The 25,369-nt window shown below is 41.8% G+C and overlaps 1 protein-coding gene and 1 long non-coding RNA gene across 4 annotated transcripts in view; one reads left to right on the top strand and one right to left on the bottom strand.

The window, feature by feature from the left end:
* Positions 1–23,708, bottom strand: part of PHKA2 (phosphorylase kinase regulatory subunit alpha 2) — a 66,242-nt gene extending 42,534 nt beyond the window's left edge. For 2 of the 3 annotated variants that reach the window (XM_037157544.2, XM_037157546.2), the window contains exons 1-9: positions 23,620–23,708; positions 23,007–23,252; positions 11,611–11,769; positions 8,893–8,940; positions 8,131–8,299; positions 7,310–7,392; positions 4,170–4,250; positions 2,615–2,713; positions 713–859 (exon numbers count right to left, since the gene is read on the bottom strand). In XM_037157544.2, the coding sequence (XP_037013439.1) occupies positions 713–859; positions 2,615–2,713; positions 4,170–4,250; positions 7,310–7,392; positions 8,131–8,299; positions 8,893–8,940; positions 11,611–11,769; positions 23,007–23,084 (864 nt within the window). In that variant the 5' untranslated portion in view covers positions 23,085–23,252; positions 23,620–23,708. The remainder of the gene's footprint in view (positions 1–712; positions 860–2,614; positions 2,714–4,169; positions 4,251–7,309; positions 7,393–8,130; positions 8,300–8,892; positions 8,941–11,610; positions 11,770–23,006; positions 23,253–23,619) is intronic. The other variant, XM_037157545.2, reaches the window with a different exon arrangement.
* Positions 23,681–25,369, top strand: part of LOC128625957 (uncharacterized) — a 127,376-nt gene continuing 125,687 nt past the window's right edge. Inside the window, exon 1 of the long non-coding RNA XR_008389824.1 lies at positions 23,681–23,769. This is a non-coding gene — a long non-coding RNA (uncharacterized LOC128625957). The remainder of the gene's footprint in view (positions 23,770–25,369) is intronic.

Genomic DNA, 25,369 nt, shown 5'->3' with positions numbered 1-25,369 from the left:
GCCTGCTTCAACTGTCTAGAGGGGTTCCTTTTTCTCCACTGAACCCTGACTAAGACAGCCAACTTCTTTTGGGGATGTGACTGGACCCTTAAACCTCTTGTTTCCAAGGGCTAAAAGCATTTTTCATGGAATCTAAGATCATAAATAGGTGGATTTGGGCTTAGAAAACTTACATTCTTGGATAATTTCACTGATCAGGTGGCTGGAATATTTAATAACATTCTCACTCTGGTGTCATGTGTCATACTTCCCCAGTTACTCAGAGCAGGGTCTTTTTTTAATCTCAATTTAATTTAGGGATTACCAAGTCCTCTGATGTTACATGTAAAATTTGAGGATATTGGAGCATGTGTATTTTTTTCTGGAAGGGACACTGTAGCTTTCAATACATTTTCAAAAAGAGCCTTTCTGTGACCTTTAAATGGTTAAGCAGCTCTTCCTTAGAAGTATAGGAGTGGTATGAATTGGGGTTCAAAGATGGTGGCTTGAGTTCAAGCTCACTACTTAGGAAGAGAAGCAAGCACTTGATCACTCAGAGACTTAGTTTTTCACCTGTAGACTCAGCTTTAAATATATCGCTCTATGAGCCCACTTAGACAAACCAAGCCATTGACCTCATGGAGAACTGAGGCCTGGGAGAGCTGCTCCAAATCATAGTATGAAAGTAGCACTTAACTCAGGGCAGAACGGCACCAGTGTGACCAACCCTTACCTGGAGCTTGGAAATAATTTCATTTTTGGTCACATTCACAAGATTCATATCTTCCACTGCAAAGGCCGGGAAAGAAATAATAGAAAGAAGTCCAGCGTCAATCTCTTTAGATGTCGATGCTCTTGGCAGCATGGAGAACAGAATAGACTGAATGAAAAACAGAGGTGGCTTTAACCTTGGAAGCAGTAATAGTTACAGACGATGTCTAGAGATCATGACCTTAGTCCCAAAGAAACATTCAAATAATTAAAGCTATGTCCTACCAACATGACCCCTGATGGGCTACCTTGCCCACCCAGCCAATGATTCCTATTCCTTGGGGAATAAATAAGGGGTCAGGGAGAGCACAGTACTGCCTGGAGCCTAAGCCAAGAACTGCTTGTCTCCCTTCCTTCTGTGACTTCTGTTGACTCCACTGGGCTTCGGGACACACAGGGGAGGAGCTAAGGGCTACCTGTGTCAACATGCTAGGATGCCCTATCTGTGAAGACAAAGATAGAGAAGAACACACATACAGGGCCAGTACAGAGAAATGTCTGGTTTCTATGGAATGTGACCAGTTGGACAGGGTGACTGAGAAACCGCTTAAAGAAAAAGTGAAATCCAGAAGAACACAAGAACGCTTAGGCAAAATGGTAAACAACAGAACTAGTTTAGTCCTAGAGAGAATGGGTTACTTAGCGATACTACAATGTGGCCTCAATGATAAAGTGGTTGGATTAGGCACAGGAAACTAAAGGAAGTTGAGATTATAAGGAAAAGTTTGGTAAGGGGAAGCTAATCACGAGAGTTAATATGTACAGACATAGTGCTAGACCCCTGCAAACATAAGCTTATTAAACTGTCCATATGAAGAAGGAATTCAGGTAGTACATCCAATTCACACATGTGCTGTGAGTACAAAGACTCAGGCCTAAAGGAATGCAGCTAGTATGCAACAGATCTAGGATTCCCACTCCGGCCCAGCTGGCTACAAAGCTCACAGAATTTCCACTAGACTACATATCTATCAAGACACACACCAGCTTGACTCTATGAAACCATAAATTGCAAGAAATTGCAGTTTCCCCACTTAGGACTATTTAATGGGGGAAAATGGACTGAGCTGGAGAGTGGGATAAAAATGGGGAGAATCCTTCAGCTTCAGAATCAAAATTCACTTTCTATAGCCAGCTGACCCCTCACCCCAAGCTTAGTTCTTTAGTCACTCTTCCGCAGGCTCTCTCCGCCTGGAAACATATACTCCCACTGGAAGCTCTCTGCTTATAAGTTGTTACGTATCTGAGTCCCACAGCCCTAGCACACAGCGGGCCCTCACTAAACAAGAGTTTGCTGATTGGCCAGTAGTTGGTGACCTACTGTCTGCTTAATGAAGTTCCCTGACCTGCATCCAAATCACTCCTTTCTCTTATCTGGATTTCCTGGAGGTTCTACTAATTTGCCACTTTCCCCATCTCATCTCTCCATCATTGCCCCATGGTGCCCATCTCCACTCCCCTCCCCAAGTGAACTAGTGCTTGCTAGTCATTCAATCTGGGCACATCATAAAGTAAACCTGAGAGAAAACCACCTATGTGCTCAAAACAAATAAAACAGATTTTGCTTTCCACAAAAAAAGGTGCCTTGATTGCTGACTCCATATATAACACTGGTGTATCTTAGGTTTGCATGGTAATTTCTGGCTTACAAAGTACTCTGACAAATTTAGTTGGCTTACTCTTATCCTTAGGACCATGCTGTGCAGCAGGAGAGGAAGGGCCCAATATGCCAAGTGCATGGACAAGGGAACTAAAGCTCAAAAAAGCCAGTACCACCAAACGAGTGAGGAAACCTACAGCCCAGGTCTTCCCTCCGTGAGTCTCCTTCCCAGCTGTCTGGAATGTGAGAGGGCTGAGCTGTTACCTGGCAGTGTTCAACCTCATCGGGCAGGACATGGATCACTGACTTGCGTCCTCCGTGGGCTCCAAAAAGATCCAGTTCATCAATCGCCTCAAGTGCTGCCTACAAACACAGGTCTGAATTACCTTTTCTTTCTAGTGAACATGCACTCCCATGTCTGATACTCTGTTCTCATTAAGCAATCTAGGATACAGGTTTTCCCAAAGGTGATGAAATGCATCTTGAAAATCCAGCTACAGAGTCCTATGGTCATTTTCTATCCTTATTTTCACTAGGTCAGAGCTTTCCTGAATGTCGCAGTTCATTGCAGGAACAAGCAAGAGAAAATACAAAAACATTTCACAAAATGAAACCACTCTACCAAAAATGAAATAGGAACGAGTGTATAATGTTATCAGTATGTGTGTGGGGCATTAAATTAAAATCCAGCTTTTCCTTCTCCCACTTTAGACGAGATCGGGCACATTCAGAGTGATATGGCCGGAGATTCTCACCTATTTCAGTGATTAACTCCTAACATTAACATATCTGGCACCCAAGAAAGTTAATTGTTTTAATACTGAGTATATCTGCTATCAGTTGACATTAACAGAACATAGTTTTAATTAAAATTTATTTTTCTATTGCAGTTTATATTCAATATTATTTTGCATTAGTTTCAGGTATATAGCATAGTGGTTAGATAATCAGATACATTACAAATTGTTCCCACTGATATTTCCAGTACCCACCTGGCAGCATATACATAGTTATTACAGTATTACTGACTGTATTCCCTATGCTGTACTTTACATCCCCGTGATTATTTTTGGACTACCAATTTGTACTTGTAAATCCCTTCCCTTTTTTCACCCAGTCCCCCAACCCCCTTTCCTCTGGCAACCATCTGTTCTCTTCATAGAGCGTATTGATTGTTGCTGTAACAATTGTTGCTCTGGAGCCTTTACTCTGTCCAAAAGTACATGCTGATATTCAGGAGGAAGGGAGAGAGGCATGATAAATGTCTAGGGCAAGAGATATAAACTAGTGACCTGCATGCAGACTTACTCTGCCCCACAGGTGTGTTTTGCTTGGCCTCAAGTTTTTAAAATTATTTTGAATTGGAATGCCTTTAGAGAACGTTCCTAGTACCCCAGTACCTCTCAATATTTTCCCTTCTGGCTGACCTCATTTGCCTAACCCTAAACACTTTTGACCATGTGAGCTCTGCCGTACAAAGTAGTCATGTTTTTCAGCCCTCTTTATGACCCAGAGAAAAAGACTGGATGTCTCCATCAACCTTCCTAGACAACAGCAAGAGCTCAGACCCACAGGTGATAACAATGGATAATGAGGAGGGAGTGCACTTATTTTTTAGGCACATGCAGATTTCATTGTATGAAACCTACATGCTTTACCTATAATTTCAGTTGGCTGGGGTACATGCGCCACTTGAATTTCATACTTGCTGTTGACTTTTGAAAAATATACTAATCAGATTAATTCCAAACTTCTCTTGAAAACCAAATCAAAGCAGTAAAAATGCACAGAAGGAAGAACAAAGAGGATGAGCCGTCACCTTGGCCATTCCTACAGAGCTTGCATTCAATTCTGGAATGCCCTGATTGGTCTTATCACCACGTTCCCACATGCCGTAATCCTGCAGGGGAAAAAGGTAGCAATCAGAACAGGAGAAAGAGGAATATGAGAAGTGCTATGGAAAAACGACTCCTTTATGTTACAGCAGGCATAATGGAACATGCATATTTTTTCTCGAAGACAACCAGATTCATGGCTTTACAGACTCAGGCTGTGCTCTTCCTTGATTTCAGTTCATTTGATCTTTGTGTAGAGTTTTGGAAGGAAATCCTCAGGTGAAACCAAAAATGCATGTGAAAGTGCTCTCAATTTCCTCATTCTTAAAAATTATTAATTTGTAAGAAACTCTTGGTTTGTGGAAAACAAAATGTTTTATTTATCTTAAAATCAAATGCTGCCCTTCTCTTTAGCTAATTCCTTTGAACTTATATTAAATTATGAGATGGAATAAAGAAACTTTAACAAATGGGTTATAAATAGTTGAAGCCAACCAAACCATTTAAAATAATTTAATATCTTTTTCTAGCATTACTTCTTGGGGGGAAAAAATGCTCAGCGAGTAACAGGAGCCCAAGTCAAAACTAAGGCACAGAATACTGCTATCTTAAACTCATTAATATGAGTTGGCTAAGAACATTCTATCCATATAGATGAACTGATACATGCATATCTAACTTTTATAATTCATATTTTCTCTTAAGAAACCCAAGTACTGGGTGCTGTTTTGAAATAATGCTATGTGCACCACTGAAAGATTACAACACAACAAAAAACAGGGCCAATGCCAAAATTTCTGTATTTGTTATTTCGTCTCCGAAGATGAACATTTTTAAAAATATTTTATTTAGTTATTTTTCAAGTACAGTTTTTTGTCTATTTCTCCCACCCTAGCCTCCCCCGCCCCATGTTCCCCACCTCCCTCCCATCTCCACCCCCCTTAGTTCTCGTCCCTGTGTCCTTCCTATTTGTTCCTCCAAATCCCTCCCCCCTTTTCCCCTTAACTTCCCTTCCCTCTCCCCTCTGGTCACTGTCCCCTTATTCTCTATTTCAGTGTCTTTGTTTTTTTTTTCTGCTTGCTTGTTTTGTTGTTTAGCTTCCTGTTAAAGGTGAGATCATATGGTATTTGTCTTTCAACACCTAGCCTATTTCACTCAGCATAATGCTTTCCAGTTCCATCCATGCTGTTGCAAAGGGTAGGAGCTCCCTCTTTCTCTCTGCTGCACAGAATTCCATTGTGTATATGTACCACAGTTTTTGGATCCATTCATTTACTGATGGGCACCTAGGTTGCTTCCAACTCTTGGCTATTGTAAATGGTGCTGCTATGAACATTGTGGTGCATGGCGGGGAGGAATGGGAGGGAGGGGGGAGACCGGGCGGGGGGGTGGGGTGGGATGGGAGAAATAGATTAAAAAAAATGTACTTGAAAAGTAACTAAATAAAATTTAATTTAAAAAAAAGTAGGAAAAAAAAGAAATTGATGTTTTAGGATTCTTAGGATATAATCCTAGTAGTGGAATTGCTGGGTCAAAAGGCAGGTCGATTTTTATTTTTCTGAGAAAATTCCATACTGTTTTCCATAATGGTTGTACCAGTCTGCAATCCCACCAACAGTGAACTAAGAACCCCTTTTCCCCACAACCTCTCCAACATTTGTTGTTTGTTGCTTTGTTTATGATAAATTTCCACCTAGACACACTAGAGTGGTTTTACACTCTGCTTTGTAGCCAAGGCCCACGACTCCCTCCTTCAGTATTCCTCACACCTGGACCTTTCCACGTCTATCTCATCTTCACTCCAACTCAAAAACTGCTTTTGTTAGCTCACTTCCTGCTTAAAAGTCTAAAGCGACAAACTGTTTACCCCACCCTAGTGGATCCTGTTCAAATCTCTCTGGACGGCCCATACCTCCATTATTTGCCCTTCACCCCCTACACACCTACAAACTGACTTTATTTTCTACAATTCTCCAACACTCAACTTTTACCCTAAGTCTGCTCCTTCACTCTGCACCCCTTTTCCCCAAGCATCCCCCTACATTCACACACTCAGAGCCTGTTCCTGCCTCACCCCAAATACCCCTTTCTTGCCCTTCTGCTTATCTGCCCCAACTCATTCTCTGAGGTCCAACTAAAGTCCCACCTTTTCCACAAATTTCTTAAGCTTCTTTAGACCAAGGTTTGTCAACATCAACACTACTGACATTTTGGGCTGAGTTATTCTTTGTGGTGGGGGTTGTCCTGTGCACTGTAGGATGTTCAGCAGAGTTCCTGGCTTCCACCCTCTAGATGCAAGTAGCACACTCTCCAGTATAACAATGAAAACCATTTCCAGACATTGCCCAGTGTCTCCAGAAACAGGAAGATTGCCCCTGGTTAAAAATCACCACTTCACACCTGGGGACAGCAAACTACAGTCCTTGGATGAAAATCTAGTTTGCCACCTATTTTTGTAAATAAAGTCTATTTGAGACACAGCCATGCTCATGTGTTTATGAGTTGTTTATGGCTACTTTCCTGCTACAGTGGCAGGGTTGAGTTGCAGCATAAGAGACCATAGGGACCACAAGGCTGAAAATATTTACTCTCTGGTCCTTTATAGAAAAAGTTTGCTGAGCCTTGCTTTAGACCATACTTGTTTTCTTTTTCAAACCAAACTCTATTCTTTCCTTATTAACCTTATAGTCAACCCTGGAGGAGATGGGGCTTATGCACATTTGTACCCACACACACCTGGCCTGGGGCACACATCCGGCTCAGGCCCCTCCACCTACGGGCAGCCTGGGATGAACCCCGCAGTATTGCAGTGCCCACCAAGGCGCTGCTGCTGCTGCCCTTAAACCTGATTAGGGCCAGCCTACGTACAGGCTACAGGACATTTTTGGGTCTTATTTAAAACAAGAACAATGGATTCAAACAGAGCATGTGGTGCATTCCCAAACCACGAACTCTGCAATTGTGTCCCAGGACAAAAATGTGCACTTTGTGTGTGGAGGTGACAAAATCTTATAGATTGAATCATGCTAACCTTCTGGTCAGCCCCAAATAGCCTGGCCCTCAGAGAATTGTATAATTTGTACTCTTTTTGACAACTGAAAAAACTACTGGGGTTTGTACTTACAGCGACTTTATATGCAGCTTCTATGTAAAAAACAAGATTCTGAATGAAAGCCACCTCATCGAGGGTGAAAATAATACGTAAGCCTAGTAAAGAAAAACAAACAATGAAATGATGAAGTTATGCCATGAAGAGAGCTCTCAGTTACACTAGCAAATTGATCCTTTTATGTGAACTGTAAGTTTTCCAACTAGAGCATCAAAAATTAAGTCTGAAGTAAATTGTAACACTTAATGTCTAATCTCAAAAAGAGGAAGACGGGAAGGAAGGAAAGAATGGCTCCACTTTTGCGTGTATGCCTACAAGCAGAAAGGCTCAAAAGAGGAGGTGTGGGGCCTACAGCACTCCTTGAATGATCTCTAACTAATGGAAGGAAGCAAATAGATGAGGTCAAAATTGGTATTGCAACATTGATTATGAAAAAAAGTAAAAGGAATAAAGGAATAGGTAAGTTAATTGTAGCATATCCATTGATAAAGTCCTGGAGAAGAAAATTTTAAGAGGGGCCATGACACCATCTGCAGACATTTGAATGGTTGAAGGTAGATCCGATCTAGGTTGCGCCAGTAACTAGGTAACAGTGATGGAAAGGAAGCTTTGCGATCAGCTAGAGAGGTGCTAATAGAGCTGGTTCAACAGCCCTCATCTTGTAAGTGCTCAGGAGGCTGACCGTTGGCCCATCACAGAGTCAGTGCTCATACTGTTATAAAGAAGGATGCTCTTTCTTTATAGAAATAGCTTATTTCGAATACTTATTTTGCCCCTCCCTGCCCATCTCTGGATTGTCATTCCCTATACAAGGGGCTCAAATGGCCCTGGCTCACCCGAGGCAGTCATCTGGGCCAGGAACAGGAGGTAGAGGGAGGTGGCATCCACCTGGAGGTGGCCCCACTGGTCATCGCCCACCACAGTGCTGCAGGTGGCAGAGTTGTACTTGGCATGCAGGCTGTCCTTGGTACTCTGAGTGTGCTTGAACTTCTCCACTTTATCCACCTGAGGAAGAAGGCAAGCTGGCTCTGCATAGCTAAGGGATTCCTGGCCGGCAGAGGTCACACCCAACATTGATCTGCTGGATACAGACCTCTTATCTGCTACCTCTGGGAGCACCATGAACTGTCTGCAGATCTTAGCATGATGTTCTCTATACACAATGTGCTCAGTGAGTTGTTTTATTTACCCTTACTGCAAATGCCAGTAAAGAGTAATGTCAAATTTTAGAAACTCAAGCATTTCAACTAAAAAGAAATCCTTTTATAAACTCAGCAGAATAAACATGGCTTTCTAGGAGTGGCTTTTAAACACAATGTTTTCTTGCCCATTTTTTTTAAAATAAAGAAGGCATGCTCTCTTTTTACACAAGTAATTAGTCAAAAGAGATTCTGAGATATAGTGTCCTTTGAGTCTGGGTTCTCTGGTGTAATGCAAGTATTGAAGATAATTTTAAAAGGAGAAAGTAAGCAAAATATTTTCAATGCCTCTTCGTCTTGAAAGGAAAGTTCAAAATGCTTTAAGAAGATCAGTTGTTGTGAAAATGGCAAAATGCCCACTCGGATGACTTGCAAACACATTTGTTGCTTTCCACCTACCTGTCTCATCATGCACTGGAGAAGGCCCCGCATGAGCTTCACCACGTTCTATAGAAATAAAGTGGGATCAGTAACAAGGCCAGCTTCCCTGCTCCATGAAAACCTAACCACGTGGCCTGTAAGCCAGTGCTGCCTGCAGACTTCCCTGAGAAGGCAGATCCCAGGCGTATAGAAGTATTCTGATTGTTTAGTTGTTTCCACCTCCCCACTCCATCACAAACAGAAAATCTTCACGAAGTGACTTATCTCAATCAAATAAAGGGGTTGGATCAGATGGCACTTCTGGGCTCTGGAATCCAATGATTATTCATTGATATTTTAGCAAGACAACTGAAGAAGCCTAGTACCCCTGGAGGTTTATGGCACAATTCTTAGTAATTTAGTTTTGTTATGCAAGAGTGAATTAAGTCCACCATGCCTGTCCGAAGTAATGCTGATTTGTGCCAAAATAATCATTTGTGACACCATTACCGGACTATTGAGTAAAGTTCTTACAAAATGCAAGTAGTTGCCAAGGTTTCTCAATAATATGTATTGTAACCAACTATTATAATTCTTATTATCATGATGAACAGCAGTAATAATATGATAATCAGATACTTTTTCCAGGCATTGTACAAAACACTGCACCCGATTCTCTGTAATTCTTGCAGCAACCTTATGAAGTAGGTATCATTGTTACCTCACTTTATAGATGGGAACCAGAGGCCAAGAGAGATGAAGTAACACTGCTAAAGCCTCCTGGCTGGCAGCAGATAGAGCAAGGACTGAGCCCAGGCCATCTGACTCCAGAGTTTGAGCTCTTAGTCAATACAATATGCAGCCTCTCACTTCCTTCACTACTCAGGCCCGTTGAAAGACTGGTCGTTATATGTCCTATTAACAAGGGTATAAAACTACTTCACAAGTGGTTGGAGAACAGGCTAGGTCAAACTAGCCTGGCTGAAAATAGCTCCTACCCAGGGCTGTGAGTGTCTCCTCTCTTACAGAATGTACATGGTTTGCAGGGGAGGATGTAGTGAAGGGCTACAAAAGCTGATCACCAGAGAAAAGTATGGAGAGTATCATCTTTCAGATACCTCTGCCTTTAAAATCCTAGGATACTAGAATATAATCTTACTTTATATCGTATAGTCTTTTGAGACAGAAAATGTTACCTCATAAATATAAGGTATAATTTAACATTGTTATAATGAACATTTCCTGCAGTGTAGAGCATAAACATTTGTCAGTTTTACTTCCCCTCAGATAAAGAAAAGTTGTTTTTCCATTATGAAGAAGCTGAGTGGTTCCCAACTGCAGGTGACACTACCATCTCCTGGGAGCAGGTGAACATCTGCAAATGTGGGGGTGGAGACATTTTTATTGTCATCATGATGGGAGTGGGGCTACTGGTATTTAGTAAGGACCAAGGACACTAAGTGTCCTGCAATGCATGGGCAGTCTCACACAACGGATAGCTGTATTGCCTATGCCCCAAAAGCAATAGCATCCCTGTTGAGGATCACTGGAAGATCCTTAATTTCCACAATCAAAGGAGATGTCTCCTTTAGTTACTAACCACACTCAACAAACCAAACAAAGTGCCTGTTTGCACTTTGTTCTCAATTATGGAGCAGCAAATTGGGTCTACTTTAACTTGGATCAGAAATCGCTTATAGAGGAGAGATAGAGCTGTGTGAGTATCTGTGTGTGTGTGTGTGTGTGTGTGTGTGTGCAGACAGGCATGGCTTTACTTTGATTTTGTCTCAAATAACAATGGGCCCTAATTGGTGTGGCTCAGTGGATTGAATGCTGGCTTGTGAACCACAGGGTCACTGGTTTGATTCCCTGTCAGGGCACATGCCTGGGTTGTGGGCCAGATCCCCGGTTGGGGGCACCAAGGAGACAACCACACACTGATGTTTCTCTCCCTTTCTTTCTCTCTCCCTTCCCCTCTCTTAGGAAGGAAGGAAGGGAGGAATCCCAAAGGCTATCATGCCAAGAGAACTATACTTTTATGTGTCATTGCTCCCTACTTCAATGCTATCACTCAAAACATTCTGAAAATACCTCCTGTGCTCAGGGACATATTATTTTCTTACGTACTCAATGATGGTAAATATTGCCTTTGGTGAGTATCTTGGTTTCTGATTTTGGAAAAAAATAAAAGGACTTCATTGTGCTATATGACAACATAAGCACAAAAATTAGACAACACCAATGTAGTTCAAAATTAGAGGGTGAGTATAAATTAATAAGACTGCTTTGGAATGGCTCAAACTAGAAAGGCATTTTTAAGGGAAATTCCAACCATGTTTTAAACAGTAGCAATACTGTTTGGATAAGTATCCTTTTGACATAACTACTGTGAAAGGAGTATACACTTTGGAATGTGTTGTTCTGTGTACTGACTTTTAAAATCAATCATATTAGTTTATATAACCTCATATATAAGTACAGCTAAAACTAATGGAACATGTGTGAGAGAAATGTAGCTAGTTAGAAATTTGAATGCTGTATTTTCCTATCCAGTGTGATTTTTTAAAAGAAAAACGCCTCAAAGAGAAAGATAAATGAGAGGGTGACACCGCTTAAGCACCTCCCAAAAATATTCTATAGCAGAGATGTACCCAACACCTGCACCAAACTTCTGCACACAGAGCTGCTTCCTTGTAGGCTTTTCATTTTAAGGAAAAGGTGCTGAGCAGCCAAGACATGCCTGATAGTCAGCATTACCTGCTCCAACTCGTAGGCCTTGGCCTTGTCCTCATCACGGTCAGCATTCTTGCGGTAGGCCATGCCCAGGCCCCACACGGCCAGGATGCTGTAGATGTTATCCCGCACCCAGGCATCCTTCTGCTCATGACTGGCAGACAGCAGCCCTGTGACAGGATTCTATTAGAGAAGAGACACAAAATGACTCAGCAACACCCTTCACCCAGCTCCTGAGCAACGAATGCTTGTCCTCAGGTGGTAGAATGAGGGTCAGGATGAGAAGTGAAGAGACTGGAATTCCAATCGTTGTTCTGCCACCAACACTGTGACCTTGAGAGAGAAGTAACATCACTAAGAAAATCTCTAAGGAACATTCTCACTTTGAAGTTCTTATTCTTTTGCTTTCAGACCAGATCACACTATTCAGAATGACAAATAGAAGAAAGAGCAAACAGAAAAAGTCTGCAAGACTTTTACAAGTATGTGCACTGTGGGCTTTAAGTCTTTTTTTTTTTCCTCCATGATTCCACACCAATTGGTAAAGCATTGAACTTGGGAGTAGGGCCTTACTCCATCACTCTATCTCTTTTTTCCTCAGGGAAGCTGCCCACCTTATCTGGGCCTCAGCTACCTGATTTGTAATCCAGACACTTCACACGCCTGAAAAGGAAGTGCTGAGCAAGAGAAATTGGGACTCCTTTCCTATTTAGCTATTATATCACAAATATTTATTTATTTAAATCCTCACCCAAAGATATGTTTTTATTGATTTTAGAGAGAGAGAAGGTTAGGATAGAGACAGAGAAATGTCGATTGGCTGCCTCCCATATGTGCCCCCCTTGGGGATCAAACTCATAACCTAGGTATGTGCCCTGACTAGGAATCGAACCTGTGACTTTTTGGCGCATGGAATAACGCTCCAATTAACTGAGCCACCCAGCCAGGCTGGCATCAGAGGTATTTAAAAGGCCAGCTGAGTCACTAAAAAGGCAGACCTTCACACACAAAAAGTATGCACAATGTTTATAATAGCATTATTCATAATAACCCCAAAGAAAAAATAACCCAAATGTCCATCAATTGATGGATAAACAAAATGTGGTCTATATAAACAAGGAAGTATTATTCAGCAACAAAAAGGAATGAAGTACTGACATACTCTACAATATGAATGAACCTTGAAGACGTGATGCTATGTGAAAGAAGCCGGTCATAATGGACCACATTTGTTACAATTTCACTTACATGAAATGTCTAAAATCGGCAAATCCATAGGGATAGTGATTATTTAGGGCTGCAGCTGGGGGTAGAGTGGGAGGAAATGGGGAGCAAATGATGGTTAGCAGGTTTTTTCTCTTTCTCTGGATGATAAAGTGTTCTAAGTTGATTGTAGTGAATATATTAAAACTATGACACTGCACACTTAAAATACATGAATTACATAGTAAGTACATTATATCTCAATAATGCTATTATTCTTTTAAAAGTCAGTCCTAATAAACTCTGTACATAGAAATAAAATGAATAAAGTAGGAAAAGAGTCATAAAGCCTCTGTTACCTTTTCCTGAAAATATGCAAAAATATGTATCTAATAAAATACATTATAACAATGAGAGCCTTGCCAGCTTAAAAAAAAGGCACCAAATTATTTACAAGAGGCTCATGAAAAAAGTCTATTGGGTACTTTCAAAGTGATACTGCCAAGGTTATTAAGTAGAGAAACGTTGGCAGAGTTTCAAATGGTCCCAGCTAAGGAATTAAACATTCGACTCTTTTCTTTAATCTATGCCCTCTTCAAAAACATCTAAAACTCAACAGATAACTACCCTCAGGGGGCAATGGCATTCAGTGTATCGACACAGTTCTACAGCCAACAACTACAAATCGATGATTTTAAAGTTAATCAGAACTGAAGTCTAGGGATGGCTGAGTGAAGGTAAAAGTCTTATACCAACAGTGGACTGAGTTCCTTAAAACAATCACTATGCACCAACAATGTATAAGACAAGCATCTTTATCTGTTCTGATGCCAGATGACTAACACCAGGACAAGAAATCATCAGGACACCTAGGAAAAGGAGTCAGTCGCTCCCCAATGTACCCATGAACTGTGAGTCCACTGAGATAAACAGCCTTCTGATGACACAGCAGTGACCACTTGCACACAGCGCCAAGTGTGGTTTGGATTATGAAATGTCACTGTCCTGTTAACGGAAAGTTACCTCTTTCACTCTTTAGTTTGGCCTTAACTGCTGAAGTGGATTAGTTCATTGCCACCCAGAGCTAGACTGTTTGAGCCGTTTGCTCTGCTCCAGAGAAGCAGTCTGATGTTTTGGCAATCCCCACATTCGAAAGTGCATATGCAAGCCATTTTATATATTTTTAAAGATTTTACTCATTTTTAGAGAGAAGGAAGAGGGAGAGAGATGAAGAGAAACATCTTTGTGAGAGAGGTACATTGATTAGTTGCCTGTCATACATGCCCCAACCTGGGACCGAACCTGCAACCCAGGCATGTGCCCTGAGGAAGGCAAGGCATCGAACTGGTGACCTGTCATGTTGCAGACGACGTCCAACTGAGCCACACCAGTCAGGGCCATTTTAAATTGGGGGTGCTACTGCACTCAGCTTAAGGAATATTTACCGTCATAAAGTGAGTGTTTTTGTCTCCCAAAAATCGTATGTTGAAATCTAATTCCTACTGTGGTGGTATTAGGAGGTAATGCCTTTGGGAGGTAATTAGGTCATGGAGGCAGAGCGCTCATGAATGGGATTGGCACACTTATAAGAAAAGGCCATAGGACCCGCTTACTCTCCTTCTGCCACGTGAGAATGCAACAAGAAGTCAGCTGTCTGCAACCCAGGAGAGGGCTCTCACCGGAAACTGTGCTGGCACCCTGATCTCAGACTTCCCAGCCTCCAGAACTTTGAGAAATAAATTTCTGTTGTTTAAGCCACCCAGTCTGTCATATTTTACTAGAGCATCTGAGCTGAATAGGACTTGCTTCTTTCTTTAAGTCTATAAAAAATAATGTATTGTGTCAGAAGATATGGGAAGTTCCATTTTTATGTGATTCATACAAATTGAAATGATTATATACTGGGACATATTTTGCAATCTCTGGTCTGCCACAATCTTAAGTATTGTTTCCATGTTTTAAGCTTCCTAAGGGCAAAGCCTGCCTTTTTGATTCACCACTATAGACCACCCACCTGGGAACCAGCACCAGAAGGGTCCAGTTTGCTTGTGGGAAGCGGGGGAAGTAACTAAAAACCAGCAGAGAGCGGAGCAAGCACCACTGTTCCCTCTCTGACCCCGCTCCCACATACTGCTTCACAACCCAGCAACTGGGTTGCCCCCCACAGGTGAACACCTAAGGCTCTGCCCCTCACTATGTAACAGGAGTGACCAGACCAAAAAAAAAAGGCTCAAACAGAAGAACGGATCAAAGCCCCAGAGCCAATACATCTAAGTGACCAAGAGATAGCCAACCTATCAGATGCACAGTTCAAAGCACTGGTGATCAGGATGCTTACAGAATTGGTTGAATTTGGTCACAAATTAAATTAAAAAACTGAAGGGTATGCTAAGTGAAATGAAGGGAAATGTGCAGGGAACCAATAGTGAAGGGAAGAAAACTGGGACTCAAATCAATGGAGTGGACCAGAAGGAAGAAAGAAACAACCAAATAGAAAAGAATGAAGAAAAAAGAATTTGAAAAAATGAAGAGAAACTTAGGAACCTCCAGGACATCTTTAAACATTCCAACATCCGAATTATAGGGGTGCAGGAGGGGAAGAGGAAGATCAACAAGTGGAACACTTATTTGAACAAATAATAAAAGAGAACTTCCCCAATCTGGCAAGGGAAATAGACTTCCAGGAAATCCAGGAAGCTCAGAGAGTCCCAAAGAAGTTGGACCCAAGGAGGAATATACCAAGGCACATCATCATTACATTACCCAAGATAAAAATAAAGGAGAGAATTCTAGAAGCAGCAAGAGCTAAGGGGACAGTCACCTACAAAGGAGTTCCCATCAGACTGTCAGCTGATTTCTCAAAAGAGACCTTACAGGCAAGAAGGGGCTGGAAAGAGGTATTCCAAGTCATGAAAGGCAAGGACCTACAACCAAGATTACTCTATCCAGCAAAGCTTTCATTTAGAATGGAAGGGCAGATAAAGCGCTTCTCAGATAAGGTCAAGTTAAAGGGGTTCATCATCACCAAGCCCTTATTCTATGAAATGTTAAAGGGACTTATCTAAGAAAATAAAAAATATAAACAGTAAAAAGACAGCAAACTCACAGTTATTAACAACCACACCTAAAACAAAAGCAAACTAAGAGGATAGCTAGATCAGGAGCAGAATCATAGAAATGGACATCTCATGGAGGGTTACCAACAGGGGAGTGGGAGAAGGAGAAGGGGGGAGAAGGTACAGAGAATAAGTAGCATACATGGTAGGTAGAAAATAGAAAGGGGGAAGGGCAAGAACAGTATGGGAAATATAGAATCTAAAGTACTTGTGACACATGGACATAAACTAAAGGCGTGTGCAGGGTAGAAGGGAATGAAGGGGGGAATAGGACAACTATAATAGCATAATCAATAAAATAAGATATTCAACATTATTATCTCCTTGAAAAATTTTTAAAAAGCTAAAGTCTTCATCACACCAGCTCAAGAAACGGCATGTACACAATCTTCTTGGCTGGTGGCAATATAAAAATCATTCTTAGAGCAAGCAAGAAATAGGGCAGATTTTAACAACAGAAGAGGGCAAAGATACTGACATGGTGACATTTACTACTCCTTAGAGAGTGTGTACATATAAAGGAAGGTGCATATATAGGCTGCGAAGAGGATGCTGAGCCAATGTAAAAACAGTAAGATGCTTTTGGACTTGAACAATAGGTCAAAACAAACTAGACAGAATTCAACAAAAATTTATTTATCGGGCTCACCCGTTTAGTAAATGTCTGCTGGACTAACTTTATTAGTCATTACTCCCACATTGTTGAGTTGCCTCAGCTCTCTACACATATACATTTCTGTCCCCAGGGCTCTAACAAACCTTTGAACAGAATCTCTTCTCTTTTCCTAATCAGCCCCCCTCTCCCATTCCAGCAGCTACCCTGTGACCCAGCCACATCTTGTCCCAATACTTAGGCCCAAGAAATTTCAACTGTACAACACTGACTGCAAGTTTTAACAGCAACATACCGGCAGCATGTGAGTGGATGCCAAAAGCCAATGCTGTGTTAATGGAAGTAGAGTTTTCAGAACAAAGGAAATGAGAGTTTCACTGAACTGCCAGTCTGGCAGAGTGCATCTGACATACTTTGTCACCAACAAGCACCATGTTCTAAAAGGGACATTTACTACTTGCAATGCACCCAGAGGGTGATCAAGTCTATGAACAGGCTAAAAGCCATGTCTGTCTCATGGGAATAGGGGAAGAAGATGGATGCTTAGATCTACAGGGCAGTTTATTAATTTACTATTTACTGCTCTTCTTATCCTGCAATAATCTTTTGAAGCCCCCAAGGCACCTTACCTAATCCTTAGCTCAGGGGTCTTATATACATCAACCCCCCTTTCTGTCTCTGAATCCTTCTTGTATGTGGCATCTCTGACCTGCTCATGTATGTAGGGTTCCCATAGGCAAGAGCTTAAATTTGACTTTCTCTTGCCAATATGCCTCCTGTCAATTTGGGTTGAATCAAGTCAAAACGGCCAAAAGGCACCAGAACAGGGAAAAGGGGGATTTTTCCCCCTTCCTCACAAGGGATTCTTCTCAAGCATCATTCACACTTGTCTGCTTAAAACTCTCTCATGGCTTCTCCTGCCACTCAGAATAAAAGCCAAATTCCTTCACCCTCAAAGATAAGTGAATAAATAAACCTCTAAATGTTCCTTAGTTCTAGTCTGTAAACTCATTTTGGACCAGAATTTTTTTTTAGTCAATTTCTTTGGTGGTTATAGGTCAGGGATGTCAAACTCATTTTCATTGGGGGCCACATCAGCCTTGCAGTTGCCTTCAAACGGCCGAATGTAATTTTAGGACTCTATAAATGTAATTATTCCTTAACACTTAAGGTGCCGGACCGGATAAAACAAGGTGAAGGGCCAGAGTCTGCCCACAGGCCTAGTGTTTGCCACCTGTATTATAGATAGGTCTAATCGGGATTTTATTTTTTCTTGAGTTAATGTTGGTAACATTTATGTAGAAAACTGACCTTTTTTATTTTCAAATTGACTGCCAAAAATTATTAATATCTTTCCATTTTCTCCTATACTGTTTATTTGTCTCTCCTCTCCCACTGTCTGGCCAGTTTACCTATTTATGTCTTTTCTAAAAAGAGCTTTTGCTTTTGTCAACATTTGTTTTATATTACATTAATTAGTATTCCTACCTTATCATTCCTTTCTTCTATTTTCTTGGGTGCACTCAGTTGTCCTTTTCTCAATCTTGAGTTCATTAATTTTTAAATCTTTTCTAATATATACATTTCAGGATATAAATTTCTCTTCAAATCCCACTTTAGCTGTATTCCATAAATTTGTGTTTGGAAAGCTTTTGTTATTCAGCTCTAGGTATTTGATAGTTTCCATTGTAATGTCTTCATGGACCCATGACACATGTATATATCCATGACATGTAAATCTATGACCTATTTACATGTATTTACAAGTGGGCTTAAGTTACATTCCATACATATTCTGGGGGGAGGGGGCTTTAGCAATTGTTATTCCTTCATCTAGTTTTCTTGCATTTTGGCAAAAAATGCAATGTGCATAAAGTTGATTTTTCAGCATTTTTGATAATTTATACCCTAATTTGTCATCAATTTTTTAAAAACATACTTTGCAAGGTTGAAAAATTTCTATTTTCTATTGGTAGAGCACAGTTCTATGTGTGTACAGTTGATGGAGTTTGTTCCTAATGGTGCTCAAATTTTCTATGTCCTAGTTATTTCTCTGCTTGACCTATTAGTATCTGAGTGAGGTTAGTTTAAAAAATCCCACTGTAGGCCTGGCTGGAGTGGCTCAGAGGATTGAGTGCCAACCTGCAAACGAAAGGGTCACCAGTTCAATTCCCAGTTAGGGCACATGCCTGGGTTGCGGGCCCAGTAGGGGGCGTGCTACAGGCAACCGCACATTAATGTTTCTTTGCCTTTCTTTCTCCCTCCCTTCCCCTCTAAAAATAAAATAAAAATCTTAAAAAAAAACTCCGGCTATAATTATGGATTTAACTTCTACAATTAGGTGAAGTTTTGCTTTACATACTTTTAAGCTATGTAGTTGGTATTCTGTGGGTTTAAAATTGCTTTGTTACTTTCTTGATGAATTATCTTTTTATCATTTAGTAATAACATTTTTATTCCGAATAATATATATTTTAAACTTCACAATCTACTGTTTGATAGTAGTGTAATTACAGTTTCTTTTTGGTTAGCATTTGCCTAGTATATCTTGTCCCACTAAATTACTTGCAAACTTTTAGTATCCTGTTTAAGATTCTCTTAAAGATTCTGTAAAAGATAAACCACATGTATCTTTTACATTTTTAAAATAATTCCTATTATCTGGCTAATTTTTTACATTTATTGTGATTATTAAGATAGTTGAGCCCTGGCTGGTGTAGCTCAGTGGATTGAGTGCGGGCCTGTGAACCAGACAATCGCAGTTCGATTCCCAGTCAGGGCACATGCCTGGGTTGCAGGCTGGTTCCCAGCAGGGGACGCACGAGAGGCAACCATACATTGATGTTTCTCCTCCTCTCTCCTTCCCTTCCCCTCTAAAGATAAATAAATAAAAATCTTTAAAAAAAAAAGATGTCTCATTTCTTGGGAAAAAAAAAAGATAGTTGGCCTTATTTGCATCTTGTTTTGTCCTTTACATTTACTATGGGCTTTTTTTTTTTTTACTACTTCTTCTCCCCAAGCACTTTTCCTTTGTTGTCTTGGAGTTATCAAATTTTCCTTGTTCCTCCATCGTTTTAAAAGTTATATATTCCACTTATGTTACTTTAATGTTAATGGTTACACATGAACTCCTGACTTAAAATATATAGTGCCTCTATCCTCCTTCTTAATGTGATTCTTTAGAATGCTTTAATTCCAGTCTCCTCCTATTCTCCTGCCATGTTATTACTTTTCTGTATTTAATTATATTTTTTATTGTTACTATTTTTTACATTATCCTGTTCTTCTGATTTTAAATTCTATTGCTGCTAAATAGCATTATTTAGTTACTGTCCTGATCTCTGAATTATCTGCTTTTTATACCAAATAATCTGCAGTTACAGTGAACACTGTCTTTGACCATTATTTTTCTTTGTGATCCATATTCTCTTATTACCACTTTGTATTTAACACTTTTATGAATGGGCCTTCCAACAGAGCTGATATTGAAGAAATGTACAAAGTTAGCATTTCTTCTCTGGGCTCAAAAAATCTGGGAACTTATTTTTTAAAGATACTTTCTAGAATACATATTTGTACTCTCTCATTGTACAAAATCAAACCTGCAAAAGGAGCTTTTATAAACATATCTCTTTCCTTCTTTGCTTGCAAATTCAAATAATATTTAGCAGCAAGTATATCTGGCAAATGACTAATGGGAAAAGTTCTTCACAGATACAGGAAAATGAATGGGTTGACATGCTATGCTAGCTGACATGAACAAACTATTGCCGCTAACAGAAGGACGTTTAGGAATTTGACATATTAACACTAAATGGTCTCTAACAAGTGAAATCAGCGTAAGTTGATCTTGATTTAAAAAGCAAATCAGAAACAGAGCTCAGCGCTTGTACCAACTGACATTGAAAAATGCTTCATAAACATCTGCACATATCTACTGTAGATGGGTAGATACAGCATAAACTTTAGAAACCATTTTTTATTCATTTTTTATTGTGGTAAAATATAGATAACATAAAATTACTCATTCGTTTTTACAGAGCAGTTAAGTGACATGCCTAAGATCACTTGGAAAAGATGATAAAGACCTAAATTGGTTAGGGTTCTACAACTTTGAAGACTAGTTGTTGGGGCAGGATGGGTGTGGGATGGGGATGGGTGGGAAGGAGTAGGATTCTACATGTGCAGGCTCATGGGATTTCCCAGCAGAACCACACTTGGGAGTATTCTGGTTAGCCAGCAGAGCCTAACAGTGCAGCCAGGAAGGGGAAAAGAGGGCACACATGAAGGCTTCTTACCAACTACCTCCAAAATAAATACAACTAAAGGCTCAGACCACTATTTAATCATTAAAATGTTAGAGAGGAAAGTCCAACGCTGCAGATTTGCTTTAATGAGAAGATAGTTCTTTTGCTCCTCGGGGACTGCAAGCCTGGATCAATACTTGGGTCATTAGGATAGCTGAGAGCCTGCAGAAAGTATCTTTATCAACAAGGACTTAAGTGTAACTTTCATTTGCTTGGAGCACTGCTTGATGCAAAAGGAACAAGACTAATGAGGTCTCTATGCTTAAGGATCTTATCACACCAATGGAAGACATAATTACATTCAAAGACCAAAACACAATTAGTAGCTGGATCAGGGCTTTTGTGAAAGGGGGCATCATGGGGCAGGGTGGTAAGGCAAGAACATATGGCCTGGGTATGTGTGGCTTATATCAAAGTTATGCCACCACCAACAGCACCCACAATTTACCAATTGCCTACTATGGTGCCAGGCAATATACTGGGCACGATTTTTTTCCTGCATAATACTTCAGTGGAGGCAGGTGTTGTTATTCCCATTTTACAGATGAGGGCATGGATTCTGATAGATCGAGTACATGTTGCTTGTTCAAAGCAGAGCTAGTGATTTAAACCCAGGTGTGACACAAGAACCAAGCTTTATCATTTTGCCTTAAAGCCCCATCCATCACAGTAATGAAGGCAACGTCCTTTCAAATTGGATTTTAAAACTTTGTAGATGTAATTATAATATATTCCAAAGAAGAAGGCAAAAGAATAACCTCCATTCACCTGCTTACTCCTTCAGTTCTCAACTTGAACATTATCTCTTCCAGGACTCCTCCCCTGCTCCCCAAACTGGGCTAACCTTCCAAAATAAGAGCCATAATCCTTACTGTACAATTTCAAAAGCCAATAAGCTCTGAAAATGTTAAGTGTTTTTGTGAGTTTGCAGCAAGCTCATTTGATAACAAAAGATGACCTAAACTGATGTAAACTATTTTCAGTCTTTACTTTCCTACTCAGTGTAAATATTCATTGATGTGGAAATAATCATGTGTTTGATTAAGGGGTGCTTCCCAGACTCCAGTGTAGTTATTGTAGAATATATATGTATATTATCTTTCTAAAAATTCCAATGTTTCTGACTTGCAAACCACATCTGGTCCTAGGGATTTCAGAGAATGGATTCTGGCCCTGTATTTTATGCATAAATCTCACTACACCACAATCATTTATTCTTCTGTACAAGCCCAGCACCTGACAGAGTGCCTTGCATATAATAGGTACACAACAAATGTCTCCAGAATGAGGAAACAAGGCTGAGAAGTCGGCTAAGAAGGGAAAATGGTTAATGGCTTGGAAGTGACCATGGCTTCCAACTTGCAGGCCAGGAGTCTAACCAGGGAATGCCACTGCCTTCTCTGACAGCAGGTCCTATAAATAGTTGCTGCTGATTGAGAGCAAGCCAGATAGATGCTCTCTTCACTAGGAATAAAAATAGTCCAGTTGTCTTATATGATAGGCTCACATATAACTGTAGCCCAGAGCTACAAAATAGCAGGAAAACTCATACTTCAGATCACATGGGCAGCTTCACAGGTCCCCTGGAACTTGGCCACAGAAAACCTGGATTTGGGTCTGACCCTAGTACATGCAGTAACCTTTTGGCCCGCAGTTTTCTCATCTGTAAAATAGCACCAGAGTAAGCGCTAAGGCCCTCTTCACAGGTGGGCCTCTAACAAGGTGATCCATGGGAGGGAAAGCAGCAGTTGCGCCACATTCCAGGGTGAGATGCAAACCTCAGGAGCTTCTTCACTCCTGTGTACTGTCCTCGCAGTCCCGAGTTCATCGTCCTCATTCAGTAGGCTCTGCTACACACACCTCCTTTCCCATCCAAAAGAAGCAGAGTCAATACAAAAAGACGCATTTTGTACCCAGGGCACCCAGGGGGCTCTTTCTGTGTTTGACCCCAAACAGTGAACAAAAAGTTCTGTGAAGAGTAGCTCCATAGCCCTTCGGTGCCCTAACTCATAGAAGATGCGGGGGGGGGGAGCAGGGAGTGGAGGTGGGGGTGGTAATCACAGGCCAGCAGGGCTGAATTTAAACAGAATACCTCTAAATTGCAAAGTCTCAGGATGTGAGAGGGCACTGGATAGGAGAATGAGAATCAGGATAGGGCAGCTTGGGATGGTCCCTCCTTACCTGGTAACACAAAATGGTTTGCTGAACCAGCCGCGCGTAACCGTCCAAGCGGACTCCGGAATTGCTTCTGCTCCTCATCTCCACGGTGCTTCCAAGGCCGCGGTGCTCGATTTGGTGCGTGGAGGCGGGACGCGCGGGCTACGGCTGCCAAAGGTTCCTGGTTCCCAAACACTCACAATCTCGGTCAGTTCTCCAGATGGAGCCCGGCGGTGGTAGGTAGGGGCTTCCAAAAACGATAGCATCAAACTAGGATTGGAAAACAAGCCAAGCAAGAGTTTTGTACAACTGCAAGGCTCGGGGGCGGGGACAGGGCTGGCACTCAGGCTGCGCCGCAGCAGAGGTGCCGATCTGGGTTCCTGGCGTGGGGCGACAGTACCCGCGCGGAGCTTTTTTGTCTTCCGGCGACAAACGGGAGGCTCCAGGGAGGACCACCCCCCCCCCCCATCCTACCCGAATACTGCGGCCCAGTGCAGTCCCGCCCCAGTCCTGCCCCCGCCACGGAACGGAACCCTCTGAGTTGCGGCCTGAGGGGGAAGGAAAAGGGGGTGGTCCCCTGGAGCAGCGGAGAACCCGGCTCCGGGCGGGAACCAGTTTGTTTCCCTGAGACCCTTACCTCCCCACTGGCTGCCGACTCCAGGGCAGGCTGCAGAACCAGACCTTTCCTCCACAGCCACTTCTACGCCCCCGGCCCCGCCCGTGGACCCGCCTCCAGCTCCGCCCTCGGCGCGGAGCGGAACTCGCGGAGCCCGGCCGGTGGAGCAAGGTAGGCGAACGCTCCGCTAGGGGCCCAGAACTCCCCAAACTCCTTCCGTCGCTAGCGGCCCCGCCTCTCCGAGGTGAGCTCACTGTCTAGACTGTGGTCCCGCCCTCCAGTCCTGTTCCCCTGTCTGGCCCCTCCGCCCCTCGGGCAGAACCGAACCCTCTAGAGGGTGGGGGTAAAGGTCGGGCTTCCGGTGGGGCACTAGGCAGCCCGGCGGAGGGTCCCGGGATGAGCCGCCAACCTCACGGGCAGCGGGAGAAATAGACCCGCTTACTGCGGCCTCTCTGGCACCCCTCTGTGGGCCGGAATGTAGCCCTGCCCTTGGCTGAGTCTCCGCAGCTGAGTGGAAGTCGAGTAGCGGGGTCCAGTACTGAAGAGAAAAGAGGCCAGCCGGAACAGGGTCCCCAGGGCTCCCAGTCCAACTGCTAGTCACTTGGACGCTGCTCACCTGGCCAGGCCTGCGGTTCATCTCCAGTAAGCCTACAACTTGAAACTTACTAGTTTCTTGTGGCCCAGTTACCTACACTTTACAATCTTCTGCCCAGTATTCACTTTTCCACCAAAATCTGACCCCATATGAATTCCACCGGACACCTCCGCTAATGTAATCATTGTTCCCACAAGCCCATTGTTAGTCTCCATACATTTATTGTATGCTTCTTGGCCCAAGGCCCTTCCTCCTCCTCCTTGCCTATCTGAAACCTATCTTTCCTTTAAGTTTCCCCACAGCTCCTCCCTCCTGTTAGCCTTCCCCATTCTCTTAATTTCCTTAATGTCTTTCCTAAGAGTTTAGGTCTTGGAGTGACTTTAAATTGAGTTTAAATTACAGATCTGCCATTTACAAGTGGTGTGAACTTAGGCATGCGATTTTATCTGCTTCAAATTCACTATTCTCATCTGTAAAATGGGGATAATAATAGCACCTACCTCCTAGGGTGGCTATGAAGATTAAGAGAATGAATATAAAGCACTTTGCACTATACCTGGCTCATAGAAAAGTACTTCATAAATCATAGGTGTTTTCATCATCATTTGACAGTAATGTAATTGTAATTTTTCTCATATACAGCATATTTTTGTAACTGGATTGTAAGTTATTTATGTAAGTCTTTGGTATTCCCCATCATGTCTGGTATAGCATTGAATATGCAGTTGTAGCTCAATTAATGTTGAATGAATGAATGAATGAATGAATGAAAATCAGTCTTGCTCAGCTGGGTCCCCCTATGTATGGTCCTAACAATTTCATTTTAAAAATTCCATAACATAAATCTGTGCTTCTCAACTAAAGAACCAAACCCCTCATCATTTTACATACTTTTTGTTTTCTTACTTAACAATCTGGGTAGCTTTCTTAAACTATGCAGCGATTCATGTGATGTGTCTCTATGCAGAATTTGCTATGGTTTAGGGGTAAATAAAACTAGACATTAAGCTACTGCCATTAAATCTCTTTTGGAGTCTGAATATGTACTCTTACTAGAACTCTCATGTATTTTTTTGCATCTAAAAGCTGGGATCATTGCTTCTTTCCATGACTGCTTTTGTTCACATTGACTGCATCTTCAAGAATCTACTTTGCAGCCATGAGGGAAATAACTGA

Source organism: Artibeus jamaicensis, unplaced genomic scaffold, assembly GCF_021234435.1.
Source record: "Artibeus jamaicensis isolate MK-2021 breed Jamaican fruit bat unplaced genomic scaffold, CSHL_Jam_final scaffold_1283, whole genome shotgun sequence".
NCBI lineage: Eukaryota > Metazoa > Chordata > Mammalia > Chiroptera > Phyllostomidae > Artibeus > Artibeus jamaicensis.
The sequence above is the reverse complement of the archived record's forward strand: the minus strand, read 5'-3'. Positions and strand labels throughout refer to the sequence as shown.